Below are 15,361 nucleotides of genomic sequence, written 5' to 3'. Positions count from 1 at the left end.
AAATAAATAAATAAATTAGAAGATATTCTGAATAAAATGGTGTAGTATGAAACAGAGAAATTCCACAAGAATCTCTGACTACAAATCTACAATATACATTCAAATCCAGCGTCATAAGGGACAGTGATGGACTGATCTTTTACATGAATAAAGGGACGGAAAATGGAAACAACCATAGTAGTTATAGAACATAGATTCAAATCAAAGTAGAGACACAAACATCCCTTCTTTTTGTATTGTTCCCAGTCCCATTACATCAGCACCAACCTTCTTATTTTAAACAGCCTTTCCTCAAAACACCACAAACTGCATTTGTATTTTTTTATAGGCACGAATTGCTTTGCTGTACAAGCGAGAATAAAGAAACGGAACAACATAGCCTGCTGGTTTTGTTGTTCAAACAATCTCCCAAGTTGAAGAATATTGCAGAGAGGCATACATGTTCTTAGAAATAAATTACCATGTTGCACCTGTATGAAACAAAGAAAGAAACGATTTTAGATCCAAAGAATCTCAGGTGTAATTTTTGGTCCTGTGTATCCCTTGAACCATAATCTTACAAATTTCCGATAATTGTCAAGCAATGGTAATATAATTGTTTTAAATTCCAAGAAATAGTAATATAATTGTTTAAAATTCCAAGAAATAGTAATATAATTGTTTAAAATTCCAAGAAATAGTAATAGAATTGTTTAAAAGTACAATATATGTCTGCAAATACTTTTCTCGGAGTGTCTGCAAACACTAGAGGAGATCACTTACCAGTACATGATAACTGTTTTCACCCTTGTATTTGGCTTCCTCTTGCAAACGAAATTCCTTAGTTTCCCCTGTTGCCACCCTGAGTACTCTCTGCATTCGAAGCATCCGCCTTTTTGTCATCCAAGTTCTCCAAATCCATGTCTTTGTGATGTTCACTGCGCTGAACTCCACAGTCTCCATTCGCATCAAATACTACAGCTTGTGGCTTTGTGGCATCATGTCCCTGCTCATGTGGAGCGCTTGAATGTGGCTTGTAATTTGGATTCTGCTCCTTGTTCTCTTTGCCAGCATCGCTGGTCACTTTACTTCTTGTCGCCCACAGGTGATTTCTCACAGGACGCTCCTTTCTAGCAGCAGCAGTTCTCACTCTTGGGCTGTCAGGTTGTTTAATGTTTCTCGTCTTCTCTGCAGGCTCGGTGTCCGAATTAGGTTGCTTCAGCACCTTCCCTCCCACAGCCGCCCTTGGTTGGGATGTTGGTCTTCTCTTGTCAACAATGCCTTCGAATGAAGCCAGTTGCTGTGACATTCTGGGTGTGCTTGGCTGTCTTGGTTGAGATGTTGATCTTTTCGGAGTGCCTCTCCTATTGGCATCACTGGCAGGTGTGTTGGGCTTTCCATTTCTCATGTCCTCTTCCAAAGATTTCAGTCTCCTTTTGAGTTTATCCTTTGAAAGAATTAAAGCAATAGAAGTTGAAACAACAATGTAAGAATTGAGTGCTCATGGTTGCTCGGGATAGTCTTGCAGAATTTCTTACATTAAGTTGGGCTTCCACCTTTGCAGACCTCTCTGCTATGGCTATCTTGTCGCGCAGCCGTTGTATCTCTCCCTGGATGATCGATATGACATATTTAAATTTAGATAATGGGATTGCAGCGGCATTATGTATGTGCTCACTCCCTTTTTTCTGTACCTGCAGGAGTCTTCGTTCTTCCAGCCACCTCTTAACCGGCATCAATTTATCAGCATCGTCCTTCCATTCGTTTGCTGTTGTTGTCGCCACACGGTTGACGTAGACTTTAGCTCGAGCCAGCTCCCTCTCGAGCGTCTTCTTCTCCTCCTAAAAGTTAAAGATCGTTATGAAACAAACTAGAATGGGATCGACCCAAACTTCTGAACACTTACATCGATCTCACTTACATTCAATCTGGTAGCCTGGTTCTGGTAGAAGTGCACAGCGTTGGCAACGTCTCTGCTGGCAAGAATGGACTCCTCAAGCTCACCAACGGTGTGGGTGAGCTTCTCAATTTCCAGGACCTTCTGCCTGTTGCTCTTCTCCAAAAGCATGTTCTCCTCCTGCAGGTTCAGGCAAACAAGAAAAAAGGTTCAGTTATGCAAGTTTTATTGTATAAGAAAAATGAGGTATGGCTGCCATGTCGATAATGGATTGTTGTGTGCACATACGTGGTAGATCTCCATCTGTTTCTTCAGCTCAATATTCTGGTTCTGGACATCCTCTACAATCAGCGCTCTCTCGAGTGCGCTACGCAGAATGTCCCCAGCCTCAACGAACGCCGCCTCATTGAGCTTCAGGTGCCGTTCAAGCGCCTTTTTGTCATCCTGGAGCACCGCAATCTGACAAGAACCAAACGAGCAACCACATGTAAGCATGATATGCAGCTATGGAGGTCTTGTTAATCACTCTGCTCAAATGGTGACGAATCAAACTTCACATGTGTGCACCTCATGCTTGTACTTCTTGATGTCAGACTCCAGGGGCCCTATGATGGCATCAAAGGGAACCACTTCCTCATCTCTCTGGGCCGAGTGGATCCTCCTGAGCGATGCCTCAGCAGCGAACTGTGCAGACAACGCTTCCTTGCGCTCATTGCATAACCTTTTCACATCCAGATTCTGTCATATCAAATTGAATTTACCCGTCATGTAACCGGAAAAGGAAGAAGAATGGAGCTAGTTGATTTGATGTCAAATCAAATGAGCTACGCAAGTACTCCATCCATTCCTAAATATTTGTCTTTCTAGAGATTTCAACAACTGACTACATACAGAGCAAAATGAGTGAATCTACACTCTAAAATATGTATATGTACATCCGTATGTGATAGTCCATTTGAAATCTCTAAAAAGACAAATATTTAGGAACGGAAGGAGTAAGTACTAAGCAACCTTCTGTTCAAGCTGCTTCTCCAGGATGCTCAGCTTCTCGTCCTGTTTCTTCAGCTCCTTGCTCAGCTGAATGCAGACGTCAGGTAAAGTTAAGTCCAGGTTGCATCCAGTTAGCAGTGTACAAGTTAACTTAACTTGCTAACTTAAGCTCAGAAGAAACAGAGCGCAAGTTAACTTGTAAACAACTCAAGGAAGCTGACCAGTGAAGCAAATTATACCTCAGCAATGGCCTTGTCCTTCAGAGCTTCTGTCACCTTCAAACCTTTTATTTCACTGTGTGTGTGTCCTAGTTCTCGTTCCTTTTCTGCAGGAACAGACGGCAGTTGTTATACGAGCATCATATTTTCTTTTCTCCTTCCATGAATATTCTTTTCTAGAAGACAAATATTTTGGTGGTAAACATTACGGGGTGTAAAGCCTCCTCGGAAAGCTTATATAGAAGAAAAAGTAAGTAATTATTGCTCCTTTCACTTTTGGGCGAAAAAGTTAGCTTGTTTCTCCTATTGTTCGGAGTGAAACAGAAGTTATTTGAATCAGCATATAGTGGTTGAATGAGACGGGTGACAGTAACAGCTTTGAACAAGGAGGAGTCTTGGTGAAAAACATTGCCTGCTGGAGTACTATTTATTGCAAGTTTGGCATGGAATTCCTTAAGAAACATGTTAGGTGAATCCACTATTAACGGAAAAGTTTGAAACAGGAGGCTTCATGTGCCCATTCAGTTGTCAAAAAAAGTTGTGTAGGTTATGCGAGTCAGCTCTGTGCTCAGAATAAAAAGGTTCATCACATTTAAACCGAATGGCAGTAGAAAGCAGCAAGATTACTTAGCACTGTGCACCTTACAGTTCACACAGGTAACAGAACAGAAACAGCGCCCTGTACTGTCGGCACAAGTGTCTGGCTTGAATATCTGGTGACGATTAACCTGCAGAGTGCAGTTTCAGTGCTAACCAAAATCTGCACCCTGCCAACTATGCCTACTATAAATTATTAATTCTCGGTCATGCTGACATCCTACCAACCGCAAGCATGTTAGAAATTCTATTGTTTTGTCACACCTGTATCTTAGAATCTGGGCAATTTCTTGTAGCCTACTTTTTGGTGGTCCCCGTCTAATTTTGTCCCGGCTGAAGAAAAACCAGATATGCCGAGACCCAAGAGCACGTCTTAGAAAGACAAATGTTTTATTTTGAGAAGATATCGAACTTAATTTAGCCTGCTTTGCTGTTAATTTGTAAAGTTTTTTTTTGAGTTGCATCAAGAATGTAGTAGCCAATTAATAAGCTGGCTTTATGCACGATTTCTCTAAAACCATTTTGAGCATGCAGCATATAGTGTGTCACAAGTCACAAAGCAATACGTGTTGCATAAGTAAATTAATCGTGAGTTATATTATACTCCTATATGGTGGTACTTAGGCCAAAAAATCAAAAAATCTGCTCCCTATTTACTAAGAAGTTCAACACCTCACGTCCACAGCTATATGTGTACTGCTGCACTTATGAGATCATTTGGATACATATATACTCCCTCCTTTCCGGTTTATAAGGCTCAATTCAAAAATCTCATCAACCAAGGTAGATGATGAGTGGTGGAATATTTTTTGTAGTTTGCAAAAGCACTCAATTAATGTTCTTGTTTTCCTCAAAAAAATATGTTTACGAATGCATTAATTGCAATGCATGCATGCATAAAATGTATTCATTGGTCAGTTTTCTCTTAATACTTGCATACAATGATTTAATGTACCTTGAAGTCTGAACATGTGATGGGAAACAATTAAATTGAGTCTTATAAAATGAAAAAACTAAAATTTTGAGATAAGTCCTATAAACCGGAAAGGAGGGAGTATGTAAACCAAGTTTCCTCTCGGATTAGATACTTGAAAGTGAAATAGACAAATAACTAAGAAAAACGTATCTTGTTTAATTAGCACTCACACAACCACACAAGCAAAGTTGCACCACGATAATATACAAAAGTTCATGTCGTAGGTTTTCGTCAATCAATAACATAACACACACGCATGCATGCTCACAGGAACTAAGTAAGCTTGGTTCAACCAGAACCTCTCTGATCCCAGGAGGTTTTCGTCAACAAACATACTCCTACAACACTTGCATGCCTCTTAATTCGATTCAAATATGCATGGGTGCCTACTGCCCAGCCACTTCTTTTGCTTGGCAACATGGTACCCATATTAATTAATATGCATGGGCAAAGCCCCAGTTCACCATGCATACATGCACCGTTGCACTTCGAGCTGGTCTCAGCCTTGTGAGGTGCATATATGTATGCTCCTGGATTATCAAAGCCAGAGTAGCTAGATGATGGAGCAAACCTCTGAGGAGATTCTCCAGCCTGTTGAGCTCGTCGACGACGGGGTCGGCGTGGCCATGGAACATCTCCCTGCCGCCATGGTCGACCTCGGATCCCAAGCTACCCATGTCTCTCTCTCTCGGCCCTCTCTCTTGGAACCTGCAGGTAGGTACGTACACACACACACACACCTAGCTAGCAAGGCTAGCTACGGAGAGGCTAGCAGTTTCTCGGCCTACGTACTGCCGGCCGGGGAGAAAGAAAGGGTTAAACGGGGAAGACACGGAAGCGTTGCTGCACACGAAGAGTAGTGGGTGGGTTTGGTTGGGATTTATGGTGCTCGACCGATGGTGCTGGCTAGTGTGTCTTGAGGAGCACCCCATTGTCGCCCCGCGCTTTGGGGTTGCGCGCGCGCGCGCAGGGCGAGGTTGACTGGGGGAGGGAGGGAAGGAGTGCGGTTGAAGAGACCGGAGATGGCACGCACGCCCGGGCGGGGCCAGGGACGAGGCACATGGAGCCGCGCCCTGGAGCCGGCTTACCGCAGCGCGCGCGCGGAGCTGGCACGAGAGCGACACACGTTTCTGGCGACCCTTTCCACGGCCGGGGTAGGGTGCACGCGGTTGATGGGTCCAACTGTTGCACTGCATTGCATAGTTTGGTTCACATGTCCGGGTGTTGTTTGCGTATAATTTCTGCTGGAGAAATGAAGACCTCCCCCCCCCCCCCCCCCCCCCAATTGGATGGTGTATATATGGCCATGCGTTTCACCAACTTTAAAAGGGTACAATGCTGTAGAATCATGCAAAACATGCATACAAAATTCTAAAAGGAAAATCACAACCTTTTGAAGTGTGAAAAATGAAATTTGAACATCAGATACACATCCATCGGAGGAATAAAGTTCATCCGGTTCTTCAAGAAAGGAAAAAAGAATGAAGTTCATCCCTGGTCTGAAGCCTCACAACCCGCATAGCATGGGGTTTTCAAGATGAACCAACCGCAATTATTTTTCATGACACATGATGCATATCAACACAAAATTTCAACGCTCGTGCATATTTTTAAATAAAAATTTCATTCCAACCATTGGGTGGACCGTGGTCAGCCATATATGTGTGATGGAGAGTTGGAGATCATGAAGGAATTTTATGACGGACATGTAAAAATCACCACCGTCTTGAGTTGCCTGTTAAAGACGGTCGTGATATTTGTCGTAGTATCATAAGATTCAACGATTATCGGATCTATTTCAATGCAAAGCCCACATATGGTAGAGATACATAATCAACGGTCTCGATGTGTATGTTTTCGAGGTGCGGTTGTACCATGATCCTATCGCACTAACCCTAAAGCAATCGTATTGATCACGATATCAACAATGTTGGCCATAACCTGATGTCTTCATCTTTGCTCCAAAGAAGAGAAAAGAAGCCAGAGAAAATATCTTTGATGGTCTGGTGATTTATGGGTATATTTTTTCCATCATGTCATTGTCCCCAACCCTCTCTCAATAAGAAAGTACTATAGGTTGTTGTGAGAAAATATCTCCAACTACTATACGGTGGTTTGTACTTTTATGTATATAGCCTTTTCAGTGCATGCTTTTTATGGAATGCGGTTTTCGGGAAGCTCTTTGAAACCTCTCACTCTTGTGATCCAACACGGAGAGAGCGTAAATTAGGTTTTTGGGAAGCGACTTGCGTGACTGCTCAAGTTCGTCATCACGGGTCGTCTTCCATCTAAGTCGGACGGCGTCGCGCACCGACGTTTCCAACATTGTCTGCTTCGGCCGGTCTTCGCCAACGTCATCCTCAACAACATCGCCTCTAGAACAACCACGGCTGCTTCTTCTACAACCGATCAGTACGTGTGTCGTAACCCGATCCAGTCTTTTATTATGGATATCGTTTCATGTGCGATGCTGCTATACATGGTTTTCTGTTCGTCTAGTATGCTAGATTGTTGCATGCTAATAATACTTTTAATCACGATTTATATTCTAGAGTTAATCACAAAATTGCCTGATTATCCTAGTATTTCGTAAAATTAATGGGCAGTACAATCGGATGTGGTTAGTTGAACGACAATCTTTCTCCGGGCAACACGTTTTCAATGAAGAAAAGAAAAGTGAGGGGCCGTGTTAAATTAATGCGGGGCAATGATAATATCTCCATCCATCTCTTCTCACACACTTCACTGTGGCAGGTCCAGAAGCAGGCAACTGCGTTTCGTAACAGTCACTGAGAACAGATAAAGCGGTTACGTTGACGCACACTAAAGGCCGGGTTAAGCGTGTAACGCCCCATGCCGATGCCGACGAGCGAGGTTAGGAGCCTTCCCTTTGTCGTTTGCATCGCCGCAAAATTACTCCAGACTGGACGAACACTCCTAATGTGTTCCAAATGGCAAATGGAGGCAGCACTACAAGCTAGCATCCATCAGTCTTCAAACTTTAAAGGTAAGGACGGTAGGCTTTGCTTCTCCTATGGAAAAGATCTGACGCTTCCAAGGCACTAAAGAAACAATAAATAAGAATCAGCCTAACACCTAGCTAATCGATCAGGCAGTGTGTAGCTGAAGCTGATTTACTCGTCCAAATTAACCGTTGGACTATATGCAATGCAAGGTGTTTGTAAAAAAATCGATTTTCACTTAAACATCGGTGCTTGTTTCTATAGCAGAGAAGTTTAAGTAAGCATCGGTGTTTAAGAAAAAATGGATTCATTTTCACACACACCTCACTAAACACCTTACATTGTACATAGCCTTATGCACATCCCGTGCAGAGAACTGATGTGGTAACCGGAGGTGACCATGAGATGCCAAGAGAAAAAAAATCAGGTGATGCTTTGACTAATCAATCTATTCCGGGTTTCAAAACTTGTGGGTATGTTCTTAATTAACTTGATGTCTGCCCAACTTTTATAGGAATCCGTGTTAGGGCATCTCCAACGCTGATCCTCAAACCGCCCGCATACGTTCATACCGTGCTATCCGGGCGTGTTCTGCCGTCCAACGCGGGCCTGTATCAGTCCTCCAAGCAGTTTGGATGTGCTTTTTCTTGCAAATTGGAAGCAAAGTTAGGGGGCTTTGCGGGAGTCCAGACAACAGCCACATAGGACTCTGACACCCCAGGCCCACTAAATCCCCCGTCCCGGTTCCATTTTCTTCTAATCCGCCCCTTCTTCCCCTTGCTTTGCATCCGTACCCTCCTCCTCCGACGTCGTTGTTGTACCTCTTCGTCTGCCACACATGCATTGCTGGACCTCTGCAACCAGCACTGACGCGCCCGCTCGCCTTTTACGACGGCGTCGTCCATCCAGGACCCGTCCATGGTCAGGTACACTCCTCCTCCCCTATCGACGACGTCCATGGCGGACACCACGCCCGGCAGGTATTTGGTCAAATGCCATTGAGCTAATTTTCGAATGTCGTGTTGTTTTTGTAGAGTCCGAAGGATGGCAGGGTACCCGACCATGGAGGATGGGTTGTTGTGCGATGCGTGGTTGGCCGTAACCGTGGATTTCGTAGGCAGACACAGAAGAGGCTATTCTGGCAGCGTGTGCATGCTTCGTTTCACGCATGAAAGCACATTGCGCTCTACAGCATGCACATCATCCAACAAGGCAATGTGAGGTCATTATCGTATCGATGGTACACTGTCCAAACCACCATCACCAAGCTTTGTGACACAGTTGCTCGGCTGGAGGTAAGGTGGCCATTACGTGCGACAGCGAAGGAGATCTTGAGTTTTGCTTCTTCTTGCTCAACTTGACGATTGAATCATTCATTTACTCAATGTTGCTCTATATATTGTGTAGCCCGTATGCGCTGCCATGATGTACCACAGAATAGAGGGACGACTATTTAGGTACATACACAGTTGGATGAAGCTGAAGGGGCAACATGTGTGAGACTACATGATTCGTTTATGAAAAACTTGTTGAACATCCGGTTAATCTCGTTGAATTTGAACTATTGTTGTATTAGACTTATTTATATGCTATGTATGGATGATTTGTGCTATTTTATATCCGAACTTTAGACTTCCGTTGGGTTTGCATGAATTTCGCTCGATCTGTTGAAATGCGGTTTCAAATGTATGTGGATAGTGTTGGATGCCGTCTCCCCAATCCGTGTCCGTAAACTGGTCCCTGTCCGTGGACGGATGCAGAAGAAAATTTACGGGTTAGTGTTGGAGATGTCCTTTTTTTTTCTTTTTACGGGTTTATTGGTTTGTTGACATGGATGACATCTGATAGCTAGGAAAGATAAGAAGTTAGCAAGAGGATCACGCTCACTAGCTTGTCTTGTCGAGATGTAGAAATGTAGAATCATGGATGATGTTGGAATAATTGATTAGTTGTGTGCTTACTACTAAACCTGATTTGAAGAGCCCGCTAGCTGGACAGATTGGGACGACACAATTCTTTTTTTCTCTTTCACATGGAGGAGATGTTTCAGGCAGCCAACACAAAAATAAGAGCCTCTTCGATTCGCAGATTTCTCAAAACGTGAGAATAGAGAAAATGGAGGAATGGAGTGACATGACCTCTTTGTATGATGTATCTTATAGGATTACAAACCTACATAAATCTGGATTGAAGTGTGTTTGAAAGCACATGTTTTTTTCAACATGAAGCACAAATAAATCATATGAAAAAAATTCATAAGGATCACAATTCTGCAGACCAAAATACTACGGCGGGAAAAATTACTAATTAAGGATTCAGATCCTCGCCCTGCAAAAGAAAAGGATTCAAATCTTCTAAAAATTACATGAAATTCCTTTGAATCAAAGAGCCCTAATTCTTGAGCCGCTCTAATTTCGGAAATAAATTTAGAAGTACACTTTACCATAAACTAATGGCAAAGCGACATGCTTTACCATATTTAAAAGTTTGTGACATGGCTTACTAGATTTAAGAAGCATAATTCAATAGTTCACCATATTTTGGCTCAGTTTGTAGTAGCTGAACTTATCTTTTACTACCTCCATCCGAAACTACTTGACGTGGCATCTAGATACATCGAATGTTCAGCCTCAAGTAATTCCGGGCGGTGTTGGAGATGCCCTAATGCAGGTAATTTCTAGTACGTGTAGCGAAACTGATGAAACAACATCGAATGGTGGCCGGTTAGTTGTGATCTAATTCCTCACGCACAGCGCAAGGGTTTCGACTGTGTGGCATCCTCACCGTGTGGATGCCATGGAAGGAGCACAACAGCCGCGTCTTCCAGCACTTAGCGGTCATGGCTCGAGAGCTATGTCGTCGTATCGAAGAGAAAGCCGGGTTGTGGAAGATATTTGGAGCAAAAGGGTTGACCGATGTTTGGAGATAGTTTCCTCTCCTTTGTAGGGTGTTGTCTTTCTTCCTGCCCCATTCTGGTTGTCTGCCAGGAACAGTCGTGTTGTCCCTTGCAACCGTGGCCCGCCACCGGACACCTTGTACTATTATTTTTCTTCTAATACATCGGCGGGCAAGCCTTTTGCATATTCGCAAAAAAAAAAAAGAACTGATGAAAGAAAAACGTTGAGAAAGACTAGAAAGTCCGCCCCTCTGGGAACAAGAAGATGTATTACCGCAGTTTGAGCTCAGGGTGAGGTATGGAGAAAGGTTGTTGGCAACTTATCTGGTTCAAAACATTGATGACGTGGGCGCTAGTTGTTAATGGTCAGGTCAAGATTAACCTACTAATCATGCTTGTCTAGCGCGAATAATGTTCCATCACGAACATCCCTCGGAAAAATGTTGAATCACGGACATGATTCTTCTACAACGCGACGCGGACATCACGGGCATGATTCTTCTGCAATGCGACGCGGACCTAACCACATGATGTAGCCTTTAATTCTGAGTGGCTCAGTGCATTCCCCTTCCATCCGTTCGAGCCTATACATGTGGACAATACTTAACCTTATCGGTTCTTAGTGAAAAGGTGATAATGCACAAGCTGGTTAATTTGTAGATCAAGCTCCAGCAATGCCCATGCTGGACCTAGTGAAAACCATACGGACCAAACCGCATGATGTACTAGTGTGTTAATGATCTAATTAGTGCCTTTCTTTTTCGCTCCATTGTGGCATGGACTTTATCTGTCAGTGCTTAATCATTATGAGGTAATGTCCTTGACAGTGGCGTTAACTTGCAGGTCAAGCTGCAATAGTGCGGTCATATCAGATCCTTCAAAGTAGTATCTAGACTCAGGCCTAGTAGATAACTCTGTTCTGCAATCCTGCCTTGCTTGGGAAGACAAAGCAAAGCTATGGTCCTTTTAACTTGGTTCGTCTGGAAAGCTAACAGAAAGCAGTGTTAACCCTTGGCCGGTTACATTTTTCTGTAGAGTAGCAAGAACTAGCAAATATAAGATGTTTTGATTTTTTTTCTTCTAAATCAGATGTATATAGACACGTTTTAGCGTGTTATCTACTTGTTTCAGTATGTAGGTAGTATATCAAAAATGGAAACAATTTACCTTTACCATATATACCGCATGCCCATTAAGTAGCGATCAAATCAAGGAAATTGATCAAACGATCCCGGAACACTATGAGGAGCTTCAGTGTCAATCACGTCCATTCCTCTCGTCAACCCATTTCCGCGGTACTTTTCTTTACTTTTTAGAAAGCCCAGATGACGGAATGAAGAGACCTAGGTTGTAACATGAGCGATTCGACAAATTTGGGTTAAAAACACCCATAACATCTTAGAGAATCTACAACCAAAAGTATCAAATTTCGGTCCCAAACTGTTGGGTTCTGCGGTAGAATGTGTCGACTGCAAATTAAAATTTTCCTAGCGCAGAACAACCAAGAATATGCTGCGGGAGATGGATCACAGATCGTTACCACTAGACACGTAGTGCCGTGCAACGGAAGAAGAGTTGGGGCAGCGCGTCCGCGTGGATTGTCTCCTCCTCGTCCGATCTCTCTCGAACAACCGGTCGTCGGTTCCCACGTACAGGTTCGCCGGAGCGGCGCAGGTGCACTGCCTCTAACGGTATGCACGCGTGCAGGAGGAACGTCGTGCGACGGACTACTAGGTCCGATCACACAGTTGGCGACGAGTGGAGGTGGCTATTCGCAACACATGCAAACCCTAGTGACAACGCCGAAGCGATCAATCGCATGAGTGTGCCGCACCCCCACTTTATACAGGCTTCCGTCGCGGGCTTAACACTTGGGCCTCGCATGGATCCTAAAGCCCAAAATCTGTTCGGCCTGGATCCGAGTCTAAATAGAATCACTTCTGACTCGTGGTCGTGGAGTCGAACCAGGCCTCACAGGTTCCTTCCCTTATATTAAGCGCGCGACCCCTTAGGTTCTCGTTCACTTAGTCGTGAGTCATATCACATCCGACTCGGCTGGTCGGTTGTGACATCTAGCAAAGCGTGTCGACTCCAAGTGCCCGATGAAGCTGGTTAGGCGAACCCGTACATCACACATCTGTTCCCTTTGCCACACGATATATACTGTCGGGCTCAAGACGAGTCTGTTATCCTTGTGCTAGCCCGACCTTTTTCTCGTTCAAGTGATGTCGACCACAAACCGGATTATCTCATAATCCTAATCGCATGGCCATGCTTATCTTGGTCGGATCACACGAGGGGTCCAGAGTATATCTCTCCTGATCAGAGGGGCAAATCATATCTTGCTCGACCATGTCTCGCAGCATGGGTCTGGACAAGCCGGAAACCTGCCTTTGTAACTACCCAGTTGCTACGTCTTGAGCTTGTGTTGGTTTTCCCCGAAGAGGAAGGGATGATGCAGCAGAGTAGCGTAAGTATTTCCCTTAGTTTTTGAAAACCAAGGTATCAATCTAGTAGGAGCCCACACTCAAGTCCCTCGTACCTGCACAAAGCGATAGCTACTCGCAACCAACACGATTAGGGGTTGTCAAGCCCTTCACGGCCACTTACGAGAGTGAGATCTGATAGATAGAATATTTTTGGTATTTTTGATATAAAGATGCAAAGTAAAAAGTAAAGCAAAGTAAATAGCAAAACAATATAAAAGTGATGGAGGTTGATATGATAAGAATAGACCCGGGGGCCATAGGTTTCACTAGTGGCTTCTCTCAAGAGCATAAGTATTCTATGATGGATGAACAAATTACTATTGAGAAATTGATAGAATTGAGCATAATTATGAGAATATCTAGGCATGATCATGTATATAGGCATCACGTCTGTGACAAGTAGATCGAAACGATTCTGCATCTACTACTATTACTCCACTCATCGACCGCTATCCAGCATGCATCTAGAGTATTAAGTTAAAAACAGAGTAACGCCTTAAGCAAGATGACATGATGTAGAGAGATAAATTCATGCAATATGAAATAAACCCCATCTTGTTATCCTCGATGGCAACGATACAATACGTGCCTTGCTGCCCCTTCTGTCACTGGGTAAGGACACCGCAAGATCGAACCCAAAGCTAAGCACTTCTCCCATGGCAAGAACTACCAATCTAGTTGGCCAAACCAAACGGATAATTCGAAGAGACTTGCAAAGATAACCGACCATACATAAAAGAATTCAGAGAAGATTCAAATATTATTCATAGATAGACTTGATCATAAACCCACAATTCATCGGTCTCAACAAACACACCGCAAAAAGAAGATTACATCGAATAGATCTCCACGAGAGAGGGGGAGAACTTTGTATTGAGATTCAAAGAGAGAGAAGAAGCCATCTAGCTACTAACTATGGACCCGAAGGTCTGAGGTAAACTACTCACACTTCATCGGAGAGGCTATGGTGATGTAGAAGCCCTCCGTGATGAAGGCCCTCTTCCGGCGGAGCTCCGGAATAGGCCACAAGATGGGATCTCGTGGATACAGAAAGTTGCGGCGGTGGAATTAGGTTTTTGGCTCCTCTTCTGATCGTTTGGGGGTACGTGTGTATATATAGGAGGAAGAAGTACGCCGGAGGAGCAACGAGGGGCCCACGAGGCAGTGGGCGCGCCCTAGGGGGGCACCCCCCACCCTCGTGACCGCCTCTTTTGTTCCTTGGAGCAGAGTCCAAGTCTCCTGGATCACATTCGGTGAGATAATCACGTTCCCAAAGATTTTATTCCGTTTGGACTCCGTTTGATATTCCATTTCTTCGAAACACTGAAATAGGCAAAAAACAGCAATTCTGGGTTGGGCCTCCGGTTAATAGGTTAGTCCCAAAAATAATATAAAAGTGGAAAATAAAGCCCAATATAGTCCAAAACAGTAGATAATATAGCATGGAGCAATCAAAAATTATAGATACGTTGGAGACGTATCAGGCATCCCCAAGCTTAATTCCTGCTCGTCCTCGAGTAGGTAAATGATAAAAAGAGAATTTTTGATGCGGAGTGCTACTTGGCATAATTTCAATGCAAATCTTCTTAATTGTGGTATGAATATTCAGATTATAAAGATTCAAGACAAATGTTTATATTGACATAGAAAATAATAATACTTCAAGCATATTAACAAAGCAATTATGTCTTCTCAAAATAACATGGCTAAAGAAAGTTATCCCTACAAAATCATTTAGTCTGGCTATGCTCCATCTTCCCCACACAAAGTATTTAAATCATTCACAACCCCGATGACAAGCCAAGCAATTGTTTCATACTCTAACTTTTTCAAAACTTTTTCAATCTCCACGCAATACATGAGAGTGAGCCATGGATATAGCACTATAGGTGGAATAGAATGATGGTTGTGGAGAAGAAAAAAAGGGAGAAGATAGTCTCACATCAACTAGGCGTATCAACGGGCTATGGAGATGCCCATCAATAGATATCAATGTGAGTGAGTAGGGATTGCCATGCAACGGATGCACTAGAGCTATAAATATATGAAAGCTCAACAAAAAAACTAGTGGGTGTGCATCCAACTTGCTTGCTCATGAAGACCTAGGGCAATTTGAGAAAGCCCATCATTGGAATATACAAGCCAAGTTCTATAATGAAAGATTCCCACTAGTATATGAAAGTGATAACATGAGAGACTCTCTACTATGAAGATCATGGTGCTACTTTGAAGCACAAGTGTGGTAAAAGGATAGTAACATTGTCCCTTCTCTCTTTTTCTCTCATCATTTTATATATTTTTTTGTATGGCCTTTCTCTCTTTTTTATGGCCTTTCTCTTTTTTTATTTGGGCTTCT

The 15,361-nt window shown here is 43.3% G+C and overlaps 1 protein-coding gene across 1 annotated transcript; it reads right to left on the bottom strand.

The window, feature by feature from the left end:
* Window positions 1-49: 49 nt before the first annotated feature.
* On the bottom strand, window positions 50-5,518 carry LOC123085265 (microtubule-associated protein 70-4). The gene is made up of 10 exons (XM_044506888.1): window positions 5,229-5,518; window positions 3,106-3,191; window positions 2,888-2,953; window positions 2,444-2,614; window positions 2,165-2,335; window positions 1,901-2,056; window positions 1,674-1,820; window positions 1,518-1,589; window positions 763-1,426; window positions 50-470 (listed from the first exon to the last, which is right to left on the bottom strand). The coding sequence occupies exons 1-9, from the start codon at window positions 5,332-5,334 to the stop codon at window positions 821-823; spliced, it is 1,581 nt and encodes a 526-aa protein (XP_044362823.1). The 5' UTR covers window positions 5,335-5,518; the 3' UTR covers window positions 50-470; window positions 763-820.
* Window positions 5,519-15,361: the final 9,843 nt, after the last annotated feature.

Source organism: Triticum aestivum, chromosome 4A (genome assembly GCF_018294505.1).
Source record: "Triticum aestivum cultivar Chinese Spring chromosome 4A, IWGSC CS RefSeq v2.1, whole genome shotgun sequence".
NCBI lineage: Eukaryota > Viridiplantae > Streptophyta > Magnoliopsida > Poales > Poaceae > Triticum > Triticum aestivum.
This window is presented reverse-complemented; position numbering and strand designations above follow the sequence as displayed.

Coding starts and splice junctions, on each gene's coding strand:
- LOC123085265 (XM_044506888.1), bottom strand. CDS start 5,334: ATGGGTAGCTTGGGATCCGAGGTCGACCATGGCGGCAGGGAGATGTTC. Junction 1,590..1,673: donor AAGAACGAAGACTCCTGCAG/GTACAGAAAAAA, acceptor TCGATCATCCAG/GGAGAGATACAACGGCTGCG. Junction 1,427..1,517: donor AGGTGGAAGCCCAACTTAAT/GTAAGAAATTCT, acceptor ATTCTTTCAAAG/GATAAACTCAAAAGGAGACT.